Source organism: Mobula birostris, chromosome 7, assembly GCF_030028105.1.
Source record: "Mobula birostris isolate sMobBir1 chromosome 7, sMobBir1.hap1, whole genome shotgun sequence".
Lineage (NCBI taxonomy): Eukaryota > Metazoa > Chordata > Chondrichthyes > Myliobatiformes > Myliobatidae > Mobula > Mobula birostris.
In genome coordinates, this window is record NC_092376.1 from 864,594 (window position 1) to 891,040 (window position 26,447).

The 26,447-nt window shown below is 47.3% G+C and overlaps 1 protein-coding gene across 1 annotated transcript in view; it reads right to left on the reverse strand.

Annotated features, from left to right (window-relative positions):
• The window catches only part of LOC140199934 (uncharacterized), a 113,794-nt gene that overhangs the window by 82,191 nt on the left and 5,156 nt on the right, over positions 1-26,447 (reverse strand). Inside the window, exons 2-3 of the mRNA XM_072262422.1 lie at positions 14,036-17,123; positions 10,464-10,525 (exon numbers count right to left, since the gene is read on the reverse strand). Coding sequence (XP_072118523.1) covers positions 10,464-10,525; positions 14,036-16,960 — 2,987 coding nt within the window. The 5' untranslated portion in view covers positions 16,961-17,123. The remainder of the gene's footprint in view (positions 1-10,463; positions 10,526-14,035; positions 17,124-26,447) is intronic.

Genomic DNA, 26,447 nt, shown 5'->3' on the forward strand with positions numbered 1-26,447 from the left:
TGATTGTTACAATGAAAATGAAGATTTGAAAGATGCAATCGCCAGAAGCATTGTATAAAGGCAGTTCATGATCTACACTAGGTATCTGAGCTGATTTTACACACAAAATGCTGGAGGAACTCAGCAGTCCAAGCAGCATCTATGGAAAAAAGTATGGAAAAAATTTTGTGTGTGTTGCTCGGATTTCCAGCATCTGCAGATTTTCTCTTGTTTGTGATGTAAGCTGATTTTATTTATTTACAATCAACAAAATGAGCATGGCAGCACACACTGGGTGAATTCCTCCCTCAATAATAATTTGGAACTAATACTCAATTTTACAGTACTGTAGTGGTATTGATAATCATAGAGTCAAACTAGTGAAATCTAAGAGACTACTAGACAGGTATATGGAGGAATTTAAGGTGGGGGGTGATATGGGAGGCAGGGTTTGAGGGTCGGCACAACATTGTGGGCCGAAGGGCCTGTACTGTGCTGTACTATTCTATGTTCTAAAGTTCAAAGTACATTTATTAGCAAAGTAGCCACCCCACCAGGGATAAGGTTCCTCTTGTCCTCACCTACTACCCCACCAGGCTCCGCGACCAGCACATAATTCTTTGTGATTTCCACCATCCCCAAAGGGATTCCACCACCAAGCACACCTTTCCCTCCCCACTGCCTCCACTTTCTGCTTTCTGCAGGGTTTCGCTCCCCATGTGACTTCTTTGTCCATTCGTCCTTCCCCGCTGATCTCTCTCCTGACACTATCCTTGTAAGCAGAACAAGTGCTTCACCTGCCCCTGCACCTCTTCCCTCACTATCATCCAGGGCCCCAAACTGTCCTTCCAGGTGAGACGACACTTCACCTCTGAGTCTGTTGGGGTTATCTACTGTGTTCAGCGCTCCCGGTGTGATTTCTATATATCCATGAGACCCAATGTAGGAGACCGCTTCGCCGAGCACCTACGCTCTGTCTGCCAGAAAGAGTGGGATCTCCCACTGGCCTCCCATTTTAATTCCACTTCCCATTCCAACATGTCAGTGCATGGCCTCCTCTACTGTTGTGATTAAGGCCACAGACATGTTGGTGGAGCAACACCTTATATTCTGTCTGGGTAGCCTCCAACTTGATGGCATGAACATCGATTTCTCGAACATCTGGTAATGCCACCCCCCAATCATTCCCCATTCCCTTTTCCCTCTCTCACCTCATCTCCTTGCCTGCCCATCACCTCCCTCTGGTGCTCCTCCCCAATTCTTTCTTCCACGGCCTTCTGTCCTCTCCCATCAGATTCCCCTTTCTCCAGCCCTGGATCTCTTTCACCAATCAACTTCCCAGCTCTTTACTTTATCCCTCCCCCCATTTCACCCATCACCTTGTGTTTCTTCCTCCCCTCCCCCCATCTTCGAACCCTGATTCCTCATCTTTTTCCTCCAGTCCTGAGGAAGGGTCTCGGCCAGAAACGACAAGTGTACTTTTTCCCATAGATGCTGCCTGGCCTGCTGAGTTCCTCCAGCGTTGTGTGTGTGTTGCTCGGATTTCCAGCATCTTCAGATCTTCTCTTGCTTATGTATACTTAATACAACCTTGAGATCTGTCTCCTTACAGGCGGCCACAGAGCAAAGAAATCCATTAAAAAGATCATCAAACACACAACGTACAGAGAGAATACACATATCATGCACACAATAAAAGAAAGCAAACAGCATTCAGAACTGAAGTTTTACAGAAGTGAGTCCACGGATGTGAATCCAGGCATCACTATAGCCAGAGCAGGCACAGCCTCAGTTCACTGCAGAGCCGAGCAAACGTCACAGAGCAGTGAAAAGAACTGCCTCCAGTCCCAACACCCTGACCTTTGCACTCTGGCCCAGTGCTTAAATTGTCCAGACATCAGGTTGTTCCATGTTCTTGGGTCCTGCTGCCTCAGTCCTCTCTCAGGCCAGTTCTTCAATATACTCTCGGGCCAATGTCCCACCACCTCAAATCATCCTGTAGCCAACCCTTTCAATTTGGCCCGGCACTTAAATTGACCAAAGCGCGGTTTTTCCTTGCTCTTCGTCCCAGCCTCGGTTCTGCCACATCAAACCGCCTCCAAACCTGCTTCACCAATGGCCAAGCATTGGCTTAATTTGCCATTCTTCGGCCCGTTCGCCACTCTTGGGCCCGTTCGCCACTCTTGGGCCCGTTCGCCACTCTTGGGCCCGTTCGCCACTCTTGGGCCCGTTCTCCACTCTTGGGCCCGTTCGCCACTCTTGGGCCCGTTCGCCACTCTTGGGCCCGTTCGCCACTCTTGGGCCTGTTCTCCACTCTTGGGCCTGTTCTCCACTCCTGGGCCCATTCGCCACTCTTGGGCCTGGACGCCACCGTTTCGACTCGGCCTATACATCCTGCGCCACAACTTCAGTGCAGACCACTAAATTGCCAGGTCATACAGGTAATTCAAAAGCTCAACTCCAAAAGGGAAGTTACAGGCTTCCGACTGCAGTGATTGTTTATCAGAAAAAGTGTGATTAATAAAGTAGTTAGTAGTTTTCTTTGTTTTGTTTGCCGCTGATAAGTAGTCGCTGAGCTTCACCTACGTCACCTTAAACTGAAAGCCATCGAGTCACAGAAAACTACAGCACAGAAACAGGCCCTTCAGCATATATATCAAGTTGGTGCCAAAACTTTTAAACTGCTTCATGCCATCGACCATAGCCTTCCACAGAGCAGCACAGTAGCAGAGTGCTTAACACAATGCTTTACAGTACAGGCAATCCAAGTTCAATTCCCATCGCTGCCTTTGAATATATTGTACACCCTCCCCGTGACAGCATGGGTTTCCTCCCAGTGCTCCAGTATTCCCCCACAGTCCAAAGACGTACTGGTTGGTAGGTTAATTGGTTATTGTAAATCGCCCCAAGATTAGGCTAGGATTAAATCGGGGGGATTGCTGGATGGTGCGCCTCGAAGGACCAGAAAGGCCTATTCTATACTGTACCTCATCAATAAGATAAAAAATAAAATATATCCTTCCCATCCATGTACCTATCCAAACTTCTTTTACATGGTGGTATCAAACCCGCATCCACCATTTCCACTGGCAGTTCATTCCACACTCTCACCACCCTCTGAGTGAAGAAGTTCCCCCTCATGTTCCCTTTAAGCATAGAAACATAGAAAATAGGTGCAGGAGTAGGCCATTCGGCCCTTTGAGCCTGCACCGCCATTCATGGCTGATCATCCAACTCAGAACCCTGTACCTGCCTTCTCTCCATACCCCCTGATCCCTTCAGCCACAAGGGTCATATCTAACTCCCTCTTAAATATAGCCAATGAACTGGCCTCAACTGTTTCCTGTGGCAGAGAATTCCACAGATTCACCACTCTCTGTGTGAAGACGTTTTTCCTCATCTCGGTCCTAAAAGGCTTCTCCTTTATCCTCAAACTGTCACCCCTCATTCTGGACTTCCCCAACATCGGGAACGATCTTCCCGCATCTAGCCTGTCCAATCCCTTTAAAATTTTATAGGTTTCAATAAGTTCCCCCCTCAATCTTCTAAATTCCAGCGAGTATAAGCCTAGTCAATCCAGTCTTTCATCATATGAAAGCCCTGCCATCCCAGGAATCAATCTGGTGAACCTTCTTTGTACTCCCTCTATGGCAAGAATGTCTTTCCTCAGATTAAGGGACCAAAACTGCACATAATACTCCAGGTGTGGTCTCACCAAGGCCTTGTACAACTGCAGTAGTATCTCCCAGCTCCTGTACTCGAACCCTCTTGCTATGAATGTCAGCATACCATTCGCCTTTTTCACCACCTGCTGTACCTGCATGCCCACTTTCAATGACTGGTGTATAATGACACCCAGGTCTCGTTGCACCTTCCCTTTTCCTAATCGGCCACCATTCAGATAATAATCTGTTTTCCTATTTTTGCCACCAAAGTGGATAACTTCACATTTATCCACATTAAATTGCATCTGCTATGAATTTGCCCACTCATCTAACCTATCCAAGTCACCCTGCATCCTCCTCACAACATTGCCGCCCAGCTTCGTGTCATCCGCAAATTTGAAGACGCTGCATTTAATTCCTTTGTCTAAGTCATTAATATATATTGTAAACAACTGGGGTCCCAGCACTGAGCCTTGCGGTACCCCACTAGTCACCGCCTGCCATTCTGAAAAGGTCCCATTTATTCCCACTCTTTGCTTCCTGTCTGCCAACCAATTCTCTATCCACATCAATACCTTACCCCCAATGCCGTGTGCTTTAAGTTTGCACACTAATCTCCTGTGTGGGACCTTGTCAAAAGCCTTTTGAAAATCCAAATATACCACATCCACTGGTTCTCCCCTATCCACTCTACTAGTCACATCCTCAAAAAATTCTATGAGATTCGTCAGACATGATTTTCCCTTCACAAATCCATGCTGACTTTGTCCGATGATTTCACCGCTTTCCAAATGTGCTGTTATCACATCTTTGATAACTGACTCTAGCATTTTCCCCACCACCGATGTTAGGCTAACTGGTCTATAATTCCCCGGTTTCTCTCTCCCTTCTTTTTTAAAAAGCGGGTTTACATTAACCACCCTCCAATCCTCAGGAACTAATCCAGAATCTAAGGAGTTTTGAAAAATTATCACTAATACATCCACTATTTATTGGGCTACTTCCTTAAGCACTCTGGAATGCAGGCCATCTGGCCCTGGGAATTTATCTGCCTTCAATCCCTTCAATTTACCTAACACCACTTCCCTACTAACATGTATTTCCCTCAGTTCCTCCATCTCACTAGACCCTTAGTCCCCTACTATTTCCAGAAGATTCCTTATGTCCTCCTTAGTGAAGACAGAACCAAAGTAGTTATTCAATTGGTCTGCCATGTCCTTGTTCCCCATGATCAATTTACCTGTTTCTGACTGTAAGGGACCTACATTTGTCTTAACCAATCTTTTTCTTTTCACATATCTATAAAAGCTTTTACAGTCAGTTTTTATGTTGGCTGCCAGTTTTCTCTCATAATCTTGTTTTCCTTTCCTAATTAAGCCCTTTGTCCTCCTCTGCTGGACTCTGAATTTCTCCCAGTCCTCAGGTGAGCCGCTATTTCAGGCTAATTTGTATGCTTCTTCTTTGGAATTGACACTATCCCTAATTTCCCTTGTCAGCCACGGGTGCACTACCCTTCCTGGTTTATTCTTTTGCCAAACTGGGATGAACAATTCTTGTAGTTCATTCATGCGATCTTTAAATGCTTGCCATTGCATATCCACCGTCAACCCTTTAAGTATCATTTGCCAGTCTAGCTTAGCTAATTCACGTCTCATACCTTCAAAGTTACCCTTCTTTAAGTTCAGAACCTTTGTTTCTGAATTAACTATATCACTCTCCATCTTAATGAAGAATTCCACCATATTATGGTCACTCTTACCCAAGGGGCCTCGCACGACAAGATTGCTAACTAACCCTTCCTCATTGCTCAATACCCAGTCTAGAATGGCCTGCTCTCTAGTTGGTTCCTCAACATGTTGGTTCAGAAAACCATCCCACATACATTCCAAGAAATCCACTTCCTCAGCACCCTTACCAATTTGGTGCACTCAATCTATATGTAGATTGAAGTCACCCATTTTAACTGCTGTTCCTTTATTGCACGCATTTCTAATTTCCTGTTTAATGCCAGCCCCAACCTCACTACTACTGTTAGGTGGCCTGTACACAACTCCCACCAGCATTTTCTGTCCCTTAGTGTTATGCAGCTCTACCCATATCGATTCCACATCCTCCAGGCTAATGTCCTTCCTTTCTATTGTGTTAATCTCCTCACTAACCAGCAATGCTACCCACCTCTTTTTCTTTCATGTCTATCCCTCCTGAATATTGAATATCACTGAATGTTGAGCTCCCATCCTTGGTCACCCTGGAGCCATGTCTCTGTGACCCCAACTATATCATATTTATTAATAACAATCTGCACTTTCAATTCATCCACCTTGTTGTGAATGCTCCTTGCATTGACACACAAAGCCTTCAGGCTTGCTTTTACAACACTCTTAGCCCTTATACAATTATGTTGAAAAGTGGCCCTTTTTGATTTTTGCCCTGGATTTGCCTGCCTGCCACTTTTACTTTTCACCTTACTACTTTTTGCTTCTACCCTCATTTTACACCCCTCTGTCTCTCTGCACTTGTTCCCATCCCCCTGCCACATTAGTTTAAATCCTCCTGAACAACAGTAGCAAAAAAAATTTCACCTTTCACCCTTAACCCATAACCTCTAGTTCTAGTCTCACCCAATCTCAGTGGAAGAAGCCTGCTTGTATTTACCCTATCTATACCCTTCTTAATTTTGTATACCTCTATCAAATCTGCTCTCAATCTTCTATGTTCCAAGGAAGAAAGTCCTAATCTATTCAATTCTTCCTTACAACTCAAGTTCTGGCAACATCCCTGTAAATTTTCTCTATACACTTTTAATCTTATTTACATCTTTCCTGTAGTGTTCTAATTTGTTCTGTATTTCATTTAAATACATAATTTGTTACTCAGTTAAATGGTAGTTCGTCTTTTTTCCTTTTTAATTATTTCCATGAAACTTCAGCTAATGGGGGGGGGGCAGCTGCTTAATTGGGCCAACATGTACTGATGTGTCCCTATGAACCGGAATCCATTCCATTTTGGAAAGTCAAATAGCATCAGGTGAGCCTGACATCGGTGGTGGGGAAAATGCTGGAGTCAGTTATCAAAGATGTGATAACGGCACATTTGGAAAGCAGTGAGATCATCCGACAAAGTCAGCATGGATTTGTGAAAGGAAAATCATGTCTGACGAATCTCATAGAATTTTTGAGGATGTAACTAGTAGAGTGGATAGGGGAGAACCAGTGGATGTGGTATATTTGGATTTTCAAAAGGCTTTTGACAAGGTCCCACACAGGAGATTAGTGTGCAAACTTAAAGCACACAGTATTGGGGGTAAGGTATTGATGTGGATAGAGAATTGGTTGGCAGACAGGAAGCAAAGAGTGGGAATAAACGAGACCTTTTCAGAATGGCAGGCAGTGACTAGTGGGGTACCGCAAGGCTCAGTGCTGGGACCCCAGTTGTTTACAATATATATTAATGACTTAGACAAGGGAATTAAATGCAGCGTCTCCAAGTTTGTGGATGACACGAAGCTGGGCGGCAGTGTTAGCTGTGAGGAGGATGCTAAGAGGATGCAGGGTGACTTGGATAGGTTAGGTGAGTCGGCAAATTCATGGCAGATGCAATTTAATGTGGATAAATGTGAGGTAATCCACTTTGGTAGCAAGAACAGGAAAACAGATTATTATCTGAATGGTGGCCAATTAGGAAAAGGGGAGGTGCAACGAGACCTGGGTGTCATTGTACACCAGTCATTGAAAGTTGGCATGCAGGTACACAGCAGGCGGTGAAAAAGGCGAATGGTATGCTGGCATTTATAGCAAGAGGATTCGAGTACAGGAGCAGGGAGGTACTACTGCAGTTGTACAAGGCCTTGGTGAGACCACACCTGGAGTATTGTGTGCAGTTTTGGTCCCCTAATCTGAGGAAAGACATTCTTGCCATGGGGGGGTACAAAGAAGGTTCACCAGATTGATTCCTGGGATGGCAGGACTTTCATATAATGGAAGACTGGATCGACTAGGCTTATACTCTCTGGAATTTAGAAGATTGAGGGGGGATCTTATTGAAACGTATAAAATTCTGAAGGGATTGGACAGGCTAGATGCAGGAAGATTGTTCCCAATGTTGGGGAAGTCCAGAATGAGGGGTCACTGTTTGAGGATAAAGGGGAAGCCTTTTAGGACAGAGATTAGGAAAAAGCTCTTCACACAGAGAGTGGTGAATCTGTGGAATTCTCTGCCACAGGAAACTGTTGAGGCCAGTTCATTGGCTATATTTAAGAGGGAGTTAGATATGGCCCTTGTGGCTAAAGGGATCAGGGGGTATGGAGGGAAGGCTGGTACAGGGTTCTGAGTTGGATGGATCAGTCATGATCATACTGAATGGCAGTGCAGGCTCGAAGGGCCGAATGGCCTACTCCTGCACCTATTTTCTATGTTTCTATGTTTCTATTTACTGGCAATGGTCAGATACAGGGAGACCTTCTCTATTCTGTATTTGTTGTTTTCCCTTTTACCTTCTCATTGCAGCTAGGTTTGCAATGATCTGCCCCAAGGGCAATGCAAAACAAGACATTTCACTGTAGCTCAGTACAGGTGACAACAGTAAATTAATTATCTACATGTCCATCTTCTACAAGAGGCAAGAGAGGTGAGATGGGCATGTTTGCATTCAGAGCTTGAGACATAAAATATAGTAATTGGGGCATTGTATTAGACTATCAAACATCGGTGTAGAATGAGCCTGCTCCACCACCTGATTTACTACCCGTCCCAACCCCATTCTCCTGCCTTCTTCCCATAGCCTTTGATGCCCTGACAAGAACCTATCAAGGTCCATTTTAAATATAACCAATGATTTGGCCTCCACACCAAACTGTACAGGCCCAGAGCTATCATACACTCCTCAGATGTTCCCAAATTCATTCTCGTGAACCTTCTGTGGACACTCTCTAACGCCAGCAAATCTTTTCATAGATAAGGGACCCAAAATTGCTCACAATACTCCAAGTGCAGTATGATCAATGTGTTCTAAAGCCTTAGTATTACATCCTTGCTTTTATATTCTAGTCCTCTTGAAATAAGTGCTAACATTGCATTTACCTTCCTCTCCACCGACTCAACCTGTGAACTAACCTTCAGGGAATCCTGCACAAAGCCTCTCCAATCCCAGCTCCGTTTTTTAAAATTTTCTCCCCTTTTAGAAAATAACTATGCCTTTATTTTTTGTACCAAAGTGCATGACCACACACTTCCCTACATAAGACTCCATCTCACAACACGCTGGAGGAACTCAGCAGGTCGGGCAGCATCCGTGGAAACAATCAGTCAACGTTTCGGGCTGGAACCCTTCATCAGGACTGTAGAGGGAAGGGGCAGAGGCCCTATAAAGAAGGTGGGGGGAGGGTGGGAAGGAGAAGGCTGGTAGGTTCCAGGTGAAAAACCAGTAAGGGGAAAGATAAAGGGGTGGGGGAGGGGAAGCAGGGAGGTGATAGGCAGGAAAGGTGAAGAAGGAATAGGGGAAAGCACAATGGGTAGTAGAAGGAGGCGGAACCATGAAGGAGGTGATAGGCAGCTGGGGGAGGGGGCAGAGTGAAACTGGAATAGGGGAAGGGAGGGGGAGGGAATTACTGGAAGTTGGAGAATTCTATGTTCATACCAAGGGGCTGGAGGCTACCTAGACGGTATATGAGGGGTTGCTCCTCCAACCTGAGTTTAGCCTCATCATGGCAGTAGAGGAGGCCATTATGGACATATCTGAATGGGAATGTGAAGCAGAGTTGAAGTGGGTGGCAACCGGGAGATCCTGTCTGTTGTGGCGGACGGAGTGGAGGTGCTTGACGAAACGGTCCCCCAATCTGCATCGGGTTTCACCGATGTAGAGGAGGCCGCACCGGGAGCACCGGATGCAATAGATGACCCCAACAGATTCGCAAGTGAAGTGTTGCCTCACCTGGAAGGACTGTTTGGGGCCCTGAATGGTGGCAAGAGAGGAGGTGTAGGGACAGGTGTAGCATTTACACTTACAGGGATAAGTGTTGGGTGGGAGATCCGTGGGGAGGGACGTGTGGACCAGGGAGTCGCGGAGGGACCGATCCCTGCAGAAAGCGGAGAGGGGTGGAGAGGGAAAGATGTGCTTAGTGGTGGGGTCCCAATGCAGATTAGGGGACCGCTTCGTCGAGCACCTCCGCTCCGTCTGCCACAACAGACAGGATCTCCCGGTTGCCACCCACTTCAGCTCTGCTTCACATTCCCATTTGGATATGTCCATACATGGCCTCCTCTACTGCCATGATGAGGCTAAACTCAGGTTGGAGGAGCAATACCTCATATACCGTCTAGGTAGTCTCCAGCCCCTTGGTATGAACATAGAATTCTCCAACTTCCGGTAATTCCCTCCCCCTCCCTTCACCATCCCTATGTCACTCTGCCCCCTCCCCCAGCTGCCTATCACCTCCCTCTTGGTTCCGCCTCCTTCTACTACCCATTGTGTTTTCCCCTATTCCTTCTTCACCTTTCCTGCCTATCACCTCCCTGCCTCCCCTCCCCCACCCCTTTATCTTTCCCCTTACTGGTTTTTCACCTGGAACCCACCAGCCTTCTCCTTCCCACCCTCCCCCCACCTTCTTTATAGGGCCTCTGCCCCTTCCCTCTACAGTCCTGACAAAGGGTTCCGGCCTGAAGCGTTGACTGATCATTTCCACGGATGCTGCCCGACCTGCTGAGTTCCTTCAGCGTTTTGTGAGTGTTGCTTTGACCCCAGCATCTGCAGATTATTTTGACTATAAGACTCCATCTGCCACTTCGTTGTCCATTCTCCGAACTGATGGCACTCGCTCCTCACCTCTTGAACTGTTTGAGGAAGATCCCGATGTTCATGCATTTCTTAGCGTCCAGAATGGAGATCTGAAACAGAACCCAAGGGTCAGGCTTTGGACACTAGTGGTCCGGATTTGCCACTGCCCCAACCCAAGCAGAGGACCACCCAGTCAGTTCCCACCGCTGCACCTGAGGCCATTCGGTCCACCTGATCCATGCTAGCCCTGTTTCCTGTACCCCTCAGAACACAGAACAGTGCAGCACGGCACCATAAATCAGCACACACATACACAATGTACGAGGAACTCAGCAGGTCGGACAGCATCTATGGTAAGGAACAAAAAGATGACATTTCAGGCTGAGACCCTTCATCAGGACTGTCCTGTTGAAGAATCTTGAACCAAAAAAAATCAATTTTTTATTCCTTTCAAGTTCAAGTTTAATACTCATTCAAACATACACGCGTATAGAACTAAATGAAACAGCCACGGTGCCAAACTCAGCACATACAATCACACGGTGCATACAGAAAATGATATTTGCACAAGAGGCTGAGCGTGATGGGCTGAAGAATGATGGTGCATGGGGTATTGTCACGGAGACACGTTTCTGTAAGAACAAGGTGCACTGATGCTGCCTGACGTGCAGAGCTTCCCCAGCATTTTGTGTGCGACTCTGGATTTCCAGCTCCTGCAGAATCTTGTGTTCATGAAAAGCCCAATTAAACTAATCCCTTCTGCCTACACAATGTCAATATCCCTCCGTTTCCTTCACATCCATGTGCCTATCCAAGAGCTGATTGAACACCTCTGCCTCCACCACCACCCCAGACAGTGCAGACTGGGAACTGAACACCCCGGACAGCGCAGACCGGGGACCCGCCAGCCCAGACGGCGCAGACCGGTGACCCGCCAGCCCAGACAGCGCAGACCGCGGACCCGCCAGCCCAGACGGCGCAGACCGGTGACCCGCCAGCCCAGACGGCGCAGACCGGGGACCCGCCAGCCCAGACGGCGCAGACCGGGGACCCGCCAGCCCAGACGGCGCAGACCGCGGACCCGCCAGCCCAGACGGCGCAGACCAGTGACCCGCCAGCTCAGACGGCGCAGACCGGGGACCCGCCAGCCCAGACGGCGCAGACCGGGGACCCGCCAGCCCAGACGGCGCAGACCGGGGACCCGCCACCAAGACAGCACAGTCCAGGGACCCGCCAGCCCAGACAGCGCAGACAGGGGACCCGCCAGCCCAGACCGGGGACCCGCCAGCCCAGACGGCGCAGACCAGGGCCCAACACCCCAGACAGCACAGACCAGGGACCCAACACCCCAGACAGCGCAGACCGGGGACCCACCACCCCAGACAGCACAGACCAGGTACCCAACACCCCAGACAGCGCAGACCGGGGACCTGCCACACCAGACAGCGGAGACCAGGGTCCCGCCACCCCAGACAGTGCAGACCGGGGTCCCGCCACCCCAGACAGTGCAGACCGGGGACACACCACCCCAGACAGTGCAGACCGGGGACACACCACCCCTGACAGTGCAGACCGGGGACACACCACCCCAGACAGCAGAGAACCAGGACCCGCCACCCCAGACAGTGCAGACCGGGAACCCAACACACCAGACAGCACAGACCAGGGACCCAACACCCCAGAAAGCGCAGACTGGGGACCCAACACCCCAGACAGTGCAGACTGGGGACCTGCCACCCCAGACAGCGCAGACCGGGGACCCACCACCCCAGAGAGTGCAGACCGGGGACCCAACACCCCAGACAGCACAGACCGGGGACACACCACTCCAGACAGCACAGACCAGGGCCCCACCACCCCAGACAGCGCAGTCCGGGGACCCACTTCCCCAGGCAGCACAGACCAGGGACCCACCACCCCAGACAGCAGAGAACGGGGACCCAACACCCCAGAGCGCAGACCGGGGACCCAACACCCCAGAGCGCAGACCGGGGACCCAACACACCAGACAGTGGAGAACGGGGACCGAACACCCCAGACAGCGGAGAACGGGGACCCACCACCCAAGACAGCGCAGACCAGGGACTGAACACCCCAGACAGCGCAGACCGGAGACCCACCACCCCAGGCAATGGAGACCAGGGACCCACCACCCCAGACAGCACAGACCGGGGACCCAACACCCCAGACAGCACAGACCGGGGACCCACCACTCTCTGTGTAAAAGAACTTGCCCCTCTCACCTTTTTGAAGTTACCTCCTCTGGTATTAGACATTTCAAAGCTGGTAAAAAGATACTATGTGTCTACTCTATCTATGCCCCACATAAGCTTCTAAAGATCTATCAGACCTCCCCTCAGCCTCTGCCACTACAGAGAAAACAACCCAAGTTTGTGCAGCCTCTTGTCTTTGCACATGCCCTCTGATCCAGACAGCACCTGCTACCCCTTCTGCACTCTCTCCAAAGCCTCAACATCCCTCCTATAAAGGGGTGAATACAACTGTATTAGTACTCCAAATGTGGCCTAACTAGAGTTTTATAAAGCTGCAACATAACCTCCTGACTTTTGAACTCAGTACCTCGACTGATAAAGGCAAAGATGCCATATGCCTTTCTAACCATCCTATTAACCTGTGTTGCCACTTTCAGGAATCTATGAACTTGGACCCTGAAGATCCCATGATCATCAACACTGTTAAGTCTCTTGCCATTAACAGTGGACTGTCTCTCTACATTTGACCTACCAAGGTGAAACACCTCAAATATGATCGGGTCAAACTCCATCTGCCATTTCGCTGTCCATATCTGCAAACAGTCTATATCAGGTTGTACTCATTGACAATCCTTTACCCTCTCCACTAATCTACTGAACTTACTAACTCAACCTGTCCCCAAACCACATGTTCTTCAATCCAGCCAGCATCCTGGTAAATCTCCTCTGAACCGTCACTAAAGCTTCCACATCCTTCCTATGATGAGGGGATTACAACTGAACCGAAGTTTTAAATGAGCTTCCCTTTATCTTAAAACTGTGCCCTTCATTTGAGACCTTCCCATCAGAGAAAACACCTCAACATTCCCCTTGTCCAGCCCCTCGGGTGGAAGGAGGTGTTTGAACATTTGAAAACGGATCTAGTTATTTCCCAGCGTATATGATGAATAAGCTCTTCTTGGGCTTTCAGCCAGGTACAGGTTTCGATTATAACCAATGTTTCTCTGACAAACTCTGCCATCTTCATCAGGGATGATGGCTGAGCATGTCTAGTCCTGTTGTGTTTATACCCCTCTAGACCATCCCTCCTGATTCGTTAGTCCTCATCCAATCAGGTTGTAAACAAAGTGGGAGAGTGGAAAATTGACTGGATGAGGATTAACCAATCAGGAGGGATAGATGACAGGGTTATAAATATCACAGGACTAGGCATGCCCAGGCGTGATCCCTAATGAAGATAGCAAAGTTTGTCATTGAAATATCAGTTAAAAGTGATACCTGTGCCCGGCTGGGAGCCTGAGAAGAGTTTATTCGTTTGAACACTTGTTGAAGTTCGTGAGAATGAGGAATGCTACCCAACTCCACGTCGGCTGCTCTCCCTTCTCCCCCGCTCTGCTCCTCCCTTACCTCCGTGTCGCTACTCCTCTGTGGCGATCGGGCCCGGAAGCTTCTGCGAGCAGTGGGGACAAGCTCTTTGCGGGCGAACAGCTCCTCCATGCTCCGCGTGTCGATAGCAATCTGCTCAGGACCCGTCTCTGTCGTCCAGATATTTTGCTTGCCCACCACCCGGTGATGGGGGAGAGCATCCCAGTTAAAGTGTCGTAGCCTAGACTGCCGGCTGGGCGTGGAGCGCTGAAAGCTTCCTGGGGCAGGGGGTGGTGGAGGGAGAGGAGGGGGTGGGGGAGGGGGAGGAGGAGGTGGGGGAGGGGGAGGGGGTGGGGCAGACGGAGGGGCAGATAATCCTTGGCTACTGGGTTCTGGTGTAGGAGTAAGTTGTCCATGGTTACCAGGGTCAGGTGTAGGAAGCTGTTGCCCAAAGTTATCTGGGTCAGGGTGAAGGATCCGTTGCCCATGGTGACCATGGTCAGGGTGAGGGGATCGTTGTCCATGGTTACTGGGGTCAAAGGGAGGGGAAAGAATGTCTGATGATTTTCCAGGAAAATTTTGTGAAATTGAATGAGATGGATCATTCAGTTCCACAACTGAATGGGATGGATCCATGGTTACAAAGGTCACAGGGGCCTGCTCCACTGCCACAGTTACCAAAGCCCACTCTGTCTCTGTAGTTATTGGGGCCAGTTCCTTCACTGTGGCCAGTGGGTCCCTTTCTGTCTCCGTGGTTGACTGGGCCCTCTCTGTCTCTGTGGTTGAAGAGGCCCGCTCTGTTTCTGTGGTTGACAGGGCCCTCTTTTTCTCCGTGATTGACTGGGACCTCTCTTTTTCCGTGATTGATAGGGCTCTCTCTTTCTCTGCAGTTGACGGGACCCTCTCCGTCTCCGTGGTTGACAGGGCTCTCTCTTTCTCTGCGGTTGATGTGGCCCTCTCTGTCTCTGCAGTTGACGGGGCCCTCTTTGTCTCTGCGGTTGACGGGGCCCTCTCTTTCTCTGTGGTTGACGGGGCCCTCTCTTTCTCCGTGATTGATAGGGCTCTCTCTTTCTCTGCAGTTGACGGGGCCCTCTCTGTCTCTGCGGTTGACAGGGCCCTCTCTGTTTCTGTGGTTGGCAGGGCCCTCTCTTTCTCTGTGATTGACTGGGCCCTCTCTTTCTCTGCGGTTGACGGGGCCCTCTCTTTCTCCGTGGTTGACAGGGCCCTCTCTTTCTCTGCAGTTGATGGGGCCCTCTTTGTCTCTGCAGTTGACGGGGCCCTCTTTGTCTCTGCGGTTGACGGGGCCCTCTTTGTCTCTGCGGTTGACGGGGCCCTCTTTGTCTCTGCGGTTGACGGGGCCCTCTTTGTCTCTGCGGTTGATGGGGCCCTCTCTTTCTCTGTGGTTGGCGGGTCCCTCTCTTTCTCCGTGGTTGACAGGGCTCTCTCTTTCTCTGCAGTTGATGTGGCCCTCTTTGTCTCTGCGGTTGACGGGGCCCTCTTTGTCTCTGCAGTTGATGGGGCCCTCTCCTTCTCTGCAGTTGATGGGGCCCTCTTTGTCTCTGCGGTTGACAGGGCCCTCTCTTTCTCTGTGGTTGATGGGTCCCTCTCTTTCTCCATGGTTGATGGGGCTCTCTCTTTCTCTGCAGTTGACGGGGCCCTCTTTGTGTCTGCGGTTGACAGGGCCCCCGCTTTATCTGTGGTTGACAGGGCCCTCTCTGTCTCCGTGGTTGATGGGGCTCTCTTTTTCTCTACGGTTGACAGGGCCCTCTCTGTCTCCGTGGTTGACGGGGCCCTCTCTTTCTCCGTGGTTGATGGGGCCCTCTCTTTCTTTGTGGTTGACAGGGCCCTCTCTTTCTCTGCAGTTGACGGGGCTCTCTTTATCTCCGTGATTGACTGGGCCCTCTCTTTCTCCGTGATTGATGGGGCCCTCTCTTTCTCTGTGGTTAACGGGGCCCTCTCTGTCTCCGTGGTTGACAGGGCCCTCTCTTTCTCTGCAGTTGATGGGGCCATCTTTGTCTCTGCGGTTGACAGGGCCCTCTCTTTCTCTGTGGTTGATGGGTCCCTCTCTTTCTTCGTGGTTGACGGGGCTCTCTCTTTCTCTGCAGTTGACGGTGCTCTCTTTGAGTCTGCGGTTGACAGGGCCCTCTCTTTCTCCATGGTTGACGGGGCACTCTCTTTCTCCATGGTTGGCAGGGCCCTCTCCTTCTCTGTGGTTGACGGGGCCCTTGCTTTCTCTGTGGTTGACAGGGCCCTCTCGCTCTCTGTGGTTGACAGGGCTCTCTCTTTCTCTGCAGTTGACTGGGCCCTCTCTTTCTCCGTGATTGACAGGGCCCTCACTTTATCTGTGGTTGACAGGGCCCTCTCTTTCTCCGTGGTTGACGGGGCCCTCTCTGTCTCCGTGGTTGACGGGGCCCTCTCTGTCTCCGTGGTTGACGGGGCCCTCTCTGTCTCCGTGGTTGACGGGGCCCTCTCTGTCTCCGTGGTTGATGGGGCTCTCTCTTTCTCTGCAGTTGACGGGGCCCTCTTTGTCTCTATGGTTGACGGGGCCCTCTTTGTCTCTATGGTTGATGGGGCCCTATCTTTCTCCGTGGTTGACGGGGCCCTCTCTTTCTTCGTGGTTGACGGGGCCCTCTCTTTCTTCGTGGTTGACAGGGCCCTCTCTTTCTCTGCAGTTGACGGGGCCCTCTTTATCTCCGTGGTTGACTGGGCCCTCTCTTTCTCTGTGGTTAACGGGGCCCTCTCTTTCTCTGTGGTTAACGGGGCCCTCTCTGTCTCCGTGGTTGACAGGGCCCTCTCTGTCTCCGTGGTTGACAGAGCTCTCTCTGTCTCCATGGTTAACGGGGCCCTCTTTGTCCCTGTAGTTACTATGACCCACTCCTTTAATGTGGTTAATAGGCCCTGTTCTGTTCCTTTGGTGACCAGGGCCTGCTCTGCCGCTGTGTTTACCTGGACCTGCTCTGTCTCCATGGTTACTGGGGGCCCAGTCCATCACTGTAGTTACCAGGGTTCACTCTGTCTCCGTCTCCTGTTTTACTGAAATTAGTCAGGATACAACAACAGGCGTGCCGAGTAATCCTCATCCTGTCAACAGGGTCGCCTGTATCTCCCCCAAATCACCATGGCAACATATCTGGGATGAGAGGATAAATTTGCAGTCAACAGGATGAGATGCAATGTAAACGGTCAAAATTGAAAAGGATGAGTACAGGACTGAAGGTGTTGTATTTGAATGCACATAGTATACGGATTAAGATAGATGAACTTATAGCACAGTTACAGATTGCAATGTACAATGTTGTGGGCATCACCAAATCATGGTTCAAAGAAGATTGTAACTAGGAGCTTAATATCCAAGGATACACATTATATTGAAAGGACAGGCAAGAAGGGAAGAGGGTGGGGTGGCTCTGTTAGTAAAAATGAAATCAAATCATTAGAAAAAAATGACAGGATTGGAAGATGTAGAATCCCTGTGAATCGAGTTACTAAGCTGCAAAGGTAAAAAGATCCTGAAGGGAACTGCAGTTTATGCAGGTCTCCGAACAGTAGGCAGGATGTAGGCTACAAATTACAACGGGAGATAGAAAAGGCAATGTCACAATAATCATGGAGGATTTCAATATGCAGGTCGATTGGGAAAATCAGGTTTGTTCTGGATCCCAAGGGAGGGAATTTGTAGAATGCGTATGAGATGGCATTTTAGAGCAGTTTGTGGTTGAGCCCACAAAGGGAAAGGCAGATCTGGATTGGGTATTGTGTAACTTAGGGCTGTTTTGATTGGGGAGCTTAACGTAAAGAAACACTTAGGAGACAGTGATCATAATATGATAAAATTCACCATGAAGTTTGAGAAGGAGAAGCTAAAGAAAACAAGCAGTCGTCTCTAATTTCTTTGGAATTTGCAGATATTCCACATGACATCTAAAACTTTGATGAACTTCTGTAGGTGTGCAGTGAAGAGTATATTGACCAGCTGCATCACAGCCTGGTATGGAAACACCAGTCTTACAAAAAGTAGTGAATACAGCCAAGTCCATCACAGGTAGAGCCCTCGCAAGCATTGAGCACATCTACATGAAACACTGTTGCAGCATCCATCATCAGGGACCCTTGCCACTCAGGACATGGTCTCCTCTCACTGCTGCCATCAAGAAGAAGGTACAAGATCCTCAGGACCCCTCCACCAGGTTCAGGAGCAGTTACCACCTCTCAGCCATCAGGCTCTTGAACCAAAGGGGATAATGTCACTCAACTTCACTTGCCCATCATTGAAATGTTCCCACAACCCATGGGCTCACTCTCAAAGACTCTTTGTCTCACATTCTCAAATTATTGTTTATTTATTTATTATTATTTCTTCTTTTGTATTTGCAGTTTGTTGTCTTCTGCATTCCGGCTAAATACTGTAGTTAGACAGTCTTTTATTGATTCGGTTATGGTTATTATTCTATAGATTTATTGAATATGTCCACAAAAAAATGAATCTCAGGATTATTTATGGTGACATATATGTACTCTGATAATAAGAGTTACTTTGAACTTTAAAGTCAGATGTATCGGAGTAAACAGAAATCGAGAGGCACGAGAGAGGAGTTGGCTGAAATTGATTGGAAGGGACAGCAGAGCAGCAATGGCTGGAGTTTCTGGGAGCATTTCAGAAGGCACGGGATACATACATCCCAAAAATGCAGAAGTATTATAAAGGGAGGATGAGGCAACCGTGGCTGCCAAGGGAAGACAAAGACAGCCTAAAAGCTAAAGAGAGGGCATATAATAGGGCAAAAATTTGTGGGAAGTTAGAAGATTCAGATGCTCTTAAAAACCACAGAAAGCAACTAAAAAGCTATAAGGAGAGAAAAGATGAAATATGAAGGTAAGCTAGCCAATATATCAAAGAGGATACCAAAAGTTCTTCTTCAGATATATAAAGAGTAAAAGATAGGTGAGAGTTAATATTGGACCACTGGAGAGGTAGTAATGGAGGACAAAGAAATGCAGATGAACTGAATAATTATTTTGCACAGTTTTCTGTTGGAGAACTAATAAGCTCTAACCAGCTCTATTATTCCTTCCAAAGTGGATGATCTCCAGTTGGAGAGTGGCAGGGGACAGAAGTGAGTGTAATTGCTGTTACTAGGGAAAAGGTGATGGAGAAGCTGAAAGGTCTAAAGATAGGTAAGCCAACTGAACCAGCTGGATTACCCCATGGTTCTGAAAGAGGTGGCTAAAGAAATGTTGGAGGCATTAGCAATGATCTTTTAAGAATTATGAGATTCTGAAATGGCTCTGGAGTACATAAGAACATAAGAAATAGGAGCAGGAGTAGGCCATCTGGCCCATCAAGCCTGCCCCGCCATTCAATAAGATCATGGCTGATCTGCCCGTAAACTCAGCTCCATCTACCTGCCTTTTCCCCATAACCATTAATTCCCCTACTATGTAAAAACCTATCTAACTGTTTTTTTAAATATATTTAGTGAAGAAGCCCCAACTGCTTCCCTGGGCAGAGAATTCCACAGATTCACCACTCTCTGGGAAAAACAGTTTCTCCTCATCTCTGTCCTAAACCTTCTCCCCTGAATCTTGAGGCAATATCCCCTAGTTCTAGTCTCGCCTACCAATGGAAATAACTTTCCTACTTCTATCTTATCTATCCCTTTCAAAATTTTGTATGTTTCTATAAGATCCCCTCTCATTCTTCTGAACTCCAGAGAGTACAGTTCACGGTGACTCAATCTCCCCTCATAGGTTAACCCCTTCATCCCTGGAATCAACCTGGTGAACCTCCTCTGCACTGCCTCCAAAGCCAGTATATCTTTCCACAAGTATGGAGACCAGAACTGCACACAGTACTCCAGGTGTGGCCTCACCAGTACCCTGTATAGTTGCAGCATGACCTCCCTGCTCTTGAATTCAATTCCTCTAGCAATGAAGGCCAACATTTTGCAATTCATGCACAAGCACTCCCAAGTCCCTCTGTACAACAGCATGCTGTAATCTTTCACCATTTAAATAACAATCTGCTCTTCTATTATTCCTTCCAAAGTGGATGATCTCGCATTTACTAACGTTGTATTCCATCTGCCAGACCTTGGCCGACTCACTTAACCTATCTATATCCCTCTGCAGACTCTCCACCTCCTCTGCACAATTTGCTTTTCCACTCAGTTTAGTGTCATCAGCAAATTTTGCTACGCTACACTCAGTCCCCTCTTCCAAATCATCAATGTAAATGGTAAACAGCTGCGGGCCCAGCACTGATCCCTGCGGCACCCCACTTGCCACTGACTGACTACCAGAGAAACACCCATTTATACCAACTCTCTGCCTTCTATTGGTTAACCAATCCACTATCCATGCCAATACACTTCCTCCGACTCCATGCATCCGTATCTTATTTATAAGTCTCTTGTGCGGCACCTTATCGAACGCTTTCTGGAAATCCGAGTATACGACAGCCACCTGTTCCCCTCTATCCACTGTACTCATTATGTCCTCAAAGAACTCCAGTAAGATTGTCAAACAGGTCCTGCCCTTTCTGAATCCATGCTGCGTCTGTCTAATGGAACCACTCCATTTTAAATGATTCGCTATTTCTTCCTTAATGACAGCTTCAAGCATTTTCCCAACTACAGATTTTAAGCTAACTGGCCTATAGTTGCCTGTCTTTTGCCTACATCCTTTTTTAAAAAGTGGCGTGACATTTGCTGTCTTCCAATCCGCTGGGACCTGCCCAGAGTCTACAAAGTTTTGATAAATGATTACCAACACGTCTACTATAACCTCCGCCAATTCCCTCAGCACCCTGGGATGCATCCCATCAGGACCAGGGGACTTATCTACCTTCAGGCCCTCTAGTTTGCTCATCACTATCTCTTTAGTGACAGCGATTTTATCCATGTCCTCACCTCCCATTTCGTCCATAACATCACTCTTTGGTATATTAGACATGTCCTCCACCGTGAAGACTGACATAAAATAGTCATTCAATGCCTCAGCCATTTCCTTATCATCCAATATCAATTTCCCCTTCTCGTCTTCCAGGGGACCTACGTTGACTTCAGCCACCCTCTTCTGCTTTATATATTTATAAAAACTTTTGCTATCTGTTTTTATATTTTGTGCTAATTTACTTTCATACTCTATCTTCCCTTTCTTTATTTCTTGTTTATTTGTTCTTTCTTGCTTTTTGAAGTTTTCCCAGTCCTCCAGTCTCCCACTACTCTTTGCGACTTTGTACACATGAGCTTTTAATTTGATACTGTCTTTTATTTCCTTAGTTATCCAAGGCTGGCTCTCCCCACAGTTACTGTCCTTACTTTTGACTGGAATATACTTTTGCTGAGCACTGTGAAAAGTCTCTTTGAAAGTATTCCACTGTTCCTCAACTGTCCTACCAAATAGCCTGTGCTCCCAATCCACATTAGTCAACTCCGCCCTCATCCCGTTGTACTCTCCCTTGTTCAACCATAATACACGAGTTTCAGATCTAACTATTTCATCCTCCATCTGAATGCGAAATTCAATCATACTATGATCACTCTTTCCAAGAGGATCCCTGACTACAAGATTGTTAATCTTACCTGTCCCATTGCACAGGACTAGATCTAAGATAGCATTTTCCCTTGTAGGTTCATTAACATGCTGCTCAAGAAAGCCATCACGGATGCATTCTGTGAAGTCCTCCTCAAGACTTCCTTGACCAACCTATTTGCCCAATCCATGTGAAACTTAAAATCCTCCATGACAACTGCTGTTCCATTCTTACAAGCCTCAGTTATTTCTTGGTTAATGGCCTCTGCTACTGCAATATTCTTATTAGGTGGCCTGTAGACAACACCCACCAGTGATATTTTCCCTTTACTATTCTTAATCTCTACCCAGATGGACTCAACATTCTGCTCCGTAGATCTTATATCGTCTCTCACAATCGCCCTGATCTCATCCCTAATCCAGAGTGCCACTCCACCTCCTTTGCCTTCCTGCCTATCTTTCCGTATTACCTGATACCCTTGGATATTTAATTCCCAGTCATCTCCACCTTGCAACCAGGTTTCTGTAATGGCCACTAAATCATATCCCTTGGTACTGATCTGTGCCACAAGTTCATTAACCTTGATTCTAATACTACAGGCATTTAGATAAAGTGCCCTTATACTCATTGTCCTTTTACAAACGTTTGGAGAATCTAGTGACCCTTGCGATTTTTGCTTTTTACTTTTATGCACTCTACTCTTACTTTCCTCTTCACTAACTCTAGCTTTGGTCTCTGCATCACTTCCCTCTTCTTTTCTGTGTGGGTTCCCATCCCCCTGCCATATTAGTTTAAAGCCTCCCCAACAGCACTAGCAAACAATCTCCCTAGGACATTGATCCCGGCCCTGCCCAGGTGTAGACCGTCCGGACGGTACTGGTCCCACCTCCCCCAGAAGTGGTTCCAATGCCCCAAAAATCTGAAACCCTCCCTCCTGCACCACCACTCAAGCCACATATTCATTCTAGCTATCCTGGTATTCCAACTCTGGCTAGCGCGTGGCACCGGTCATAATCCTGAGATTATTACCTTTGAGGTCTTACTCGTTATCTCCTAGCTCCCTAAATTCAGCTTGTAGGACCTCATCCCGCTTTCTTCCTATACAGTTAGTACCTACATGCACCACGACAGCTGACTGCTCACCCTCCCCTTTCAGAATGCCCTGCAGCCTCTCCAAGACATCTCTGACCCTTGCACGCGGGAGTCCCATTTGCAGCCACAGAAGCTTCTCTCTATTCCCCTTATCATGGAATCCCACCAGAACAGCTCCGCCACTCTTATCCTGGACAATTGCAAATGTCACTCCACTCTTCAAGAAGGGAGAGAGGCAGAAGAAAGGAAATTACAAAACCATAAGATATAGGAGCAAAATTAGGCCATTTGGCTCACTGAATCTGATTCATTTTTCCTCTCAGCCCCAATCTCTTGCATTCTCTTGATATTCTTTCACACCCTGATCAATCAAGAATCTATTAACCTCTGCCTTAAATATACATAAAGACAGCCTCCACAGCTGCCTGTGACAACAAATTCCACAGATTCACCACTCTCTCATGCAAGAAATTCCGAAAGGACACCCCTCTATTTTGAGGCTGTGTCCTCTGGTCTTAGACACTCCACAGGAAACATCCTCGCCACATCCACTCTATCAAGGCCTTTCACCATTCAATAGGTTTCATCTAGATCGCCCCTCATTCAACTAAATTCCAGTAAGTACAGTTCTAGTGCCATCAAACGCTCTTCATATGACAAACTGGTCAACCCTGGAATCATTTTTAGGAACCTCCTCTGAACCATCTCCAGTGTCGGCACAGCCCTTCTAAGATAAGGGGCCCAAAATTGCTCACAATACTCCAAGTAAGGCCTTACTAGTGCTTTATAAAGACTGAACATTACATCCTTGCTTATACGTTCGAGTCCTCTTGAAATGAATGCCAAATTTGGATTTGCCTTTCTCACCTGCAAATTAATCTTTAAAGAATCTCTTTGAGCCTCAGAGATTTGTATTTTTTCTCCATTTAGAAAATAGTCAACCCTTTATTTCTTCTACCAAAGTACATGACCGTACACTTCCCAACACTTATTCTATTTGCCATTTCTTTGCCCATTCTCCAAATCTGTCTAAGTCCTTCCCTACTTACTCAAAACTACCTGCCCATCCACCTATCTTCATATCATCTGCCAACTTTGCAACAAAGCCATCAATTCCAAATCACTTATATTTAACGTAAAAAGAATGGTTCCCAGTTATAGGGCAGTTTGCCTGACCTCTGTGATTGGGAAGATGTTGGAGTTGATTGTTGAGGATATGGTTTCAAGGTACTTGTACGCACATAATAAAATAGGCCATAGTCGGCACGGTTCCCTTAAAGGTGCATCTTGCTTGACAGATCTGTTGGAATTATTTGAAGAAATAACAAGCAGGATAGACAACGGAGAATCTGTGGATGCTGAGTACTTGGATTTTCAGGAGGCCTTTGACAAGGTGCTGCACATGAGGCTTCTTAACAAGGTAAAAGTCCACAGTATTACAGGAAAGATACTAGTATGGGCAGAGCATTGGCTGATTGGCAGGAGGCAAAGAGTGGGAATAAACGGAGCCTTTGGCTGGCTGCTGGTGACTCGTGGTGCTCCACTGAGGTCTGTGTTGGGATTGATTCTTGACATAATATGTCAATGATTTGGATGATGTTATTGACTTTATGGCCAAGTTTGTGGATAGTACCAGATAGGTGGAGGGGTAAGTAGTGTTAAGGAAGCAGAGAGTCTGCAGAAGGACCTAGACAGATCAGGAGATGGCAAAGAAGCGGCAGATGAGATAGTGTCAGGAAGTGTGAAGTATTTTTTCAGTGGGGAGGAAATTCACAAATCTGAGGTGCAAATGGACTTGGGAATCCTCATGCAGAATTCCCTAAAGGTAGGTTGAATCAGTGGTGAGGACGGCAGATGTGATGTTTGCATTCATTTTGAGAGAACTAGAATATAAAGGGATGTTTTGGATCATGTCCTCATCATTTTGGAGAGGGAAGGAGACAGCCAGCTGTCTTGGTACATAGTGGGACCAATGACACAGGAAAGAAAAGCAAAGAGGTCCTGAGGGAAATTAAGAGAGAATTTAAAGAACTAGGCAGAAAGCTGAGAAGCAGGAGCTCCAGGGTATTGATTTTTGGATTGCTACCTGTGCCACATGCCATGTGCCAGTGAGAGCGGAAAGAGGATGACTTGGCAGATAAATGCATGGCCTGGAGCTGGTGCAGGGGGCAGGGCTTCAGGCTGTTGGATCGTTGGGACCTCTTCTGGGGGAGATATGACCTGTACAAAAGGAACAGGTTGCACCTGAACACGAGGGGGACAAATATTCTCGTGGGCACATTTGTTAGAGCTGATGGGGAGGGGGTAGTTTGGCAGGGGAGTGGGAAATGGAGTGAAGGGACTCAGGATAGGATGGATGGTAAGAAAGCAAAGATAGCGTGCAGTCAGACTGTCAGGGAGGGCAGGCAGGTGATGGGACAAAATTGCAGCCAGCAGGGTGAGTATCAGTGCATTAGGGAAGCAAAGACAGTACTCAAAGAGTTTTATCTCAATGCACGGAGTTTAAGAATTGAATTGAATTGACTTTATTTCTTACATTCTTCACATACATGAGGAGTAAAAATCTTTACGTTAAGAAATAAGGTGGATGATCTTGTTGCACCTTTACAGATTGTCAGGTATGATGTTGTGACCATCGCTGAAACGTGGCTGAAGGATGGTTGTAGTTGGGAGCTGAATGTCCAAGGTTACACGTTATATCGGAGGGATAGGAAGGTAGGCAGAGGAGGTGGTGTGGCTCTGCTGGTAAAGAATGGCATCAAATCACTAGAAACATGTGACATAAATTCAGAAGCTATTGAATCCTTATTGATTAAAGAACTGCAAGGGCAAAAGGACTCCCAACATTAGCTGAGATGTGAACCACAGATTACGATGGGAAATAGAAAAGGTGTGTCATAGGGCAATGTTATGGTAGTCAGGGGAGATTTCAACATGCAGGTTGTTTGGGAAATCTCAAGATCTATTTCCAGCCTGAATTTCCCAGTCGACCTGCATGTTGTTGAATGCCTCTGGCTTTTTAGAGCAGTTTGTCGTTGAGCCAACTAGGGGATCAGCTATACTGGATTGGGTGTTATGTAATGAACCAGAGGTGCTTAGAGATCTTAAGGTAAAGGAACCCTTAGGAGGCAGTGACCATAATATGATTGAGTTCAATTTGAAATTTGATAGGGAGAAAGTAAATTCTGATGTAGCATTATTTCAGTAGAGTAAAGGAAATTACAGTTGTATTAGAGAGGAGTTGGCCAAAGTAAGTTGGAAGGAGATGCTGGCAGGGATGACAGCAAACCACCAGTGGCTTGAGTTTCTGGGGAATATGCGGAAGGTGCAGTATAGATGTATTTCAACAACAAAGCAATACTCAAGTGGAAAAATAGTATCACTTTGGCTGACAAGGGAAGTCAAAGCTAATATAAAAGCAAAGGAGAGGGCATACAACAAAGCAAAAATTAGTGCAAATATGGATTGGGAAGTTTTTAAATACCTACAGAACACAACAAAAAGAATTATTATAAGGGAAAAGATGAAATTTGAAAGTGAGCTAGCAAATAGTATCAAGGTAGATAGAAAAAGCTTTTTCAAGAATATAAAAAAATAAAAGAGAGATACGTGTGGATATAGGACTGTTAGAAAATTAGGCCGGAGAAACAATAACCGGGGGTAGGGGGTTCAAAGAAATGGCGATGAACTAAATGAGTATTTTGCACCAGTCTTCACTGTGGAAGACACTAGCAGTGCGCCAGATGTTGAAGTGTGTGAAGGAAGAGAAGGAGTATTATTGTTAGAAACACAGAAACATAGAAAACCTACAGCACGATACAGGCACTT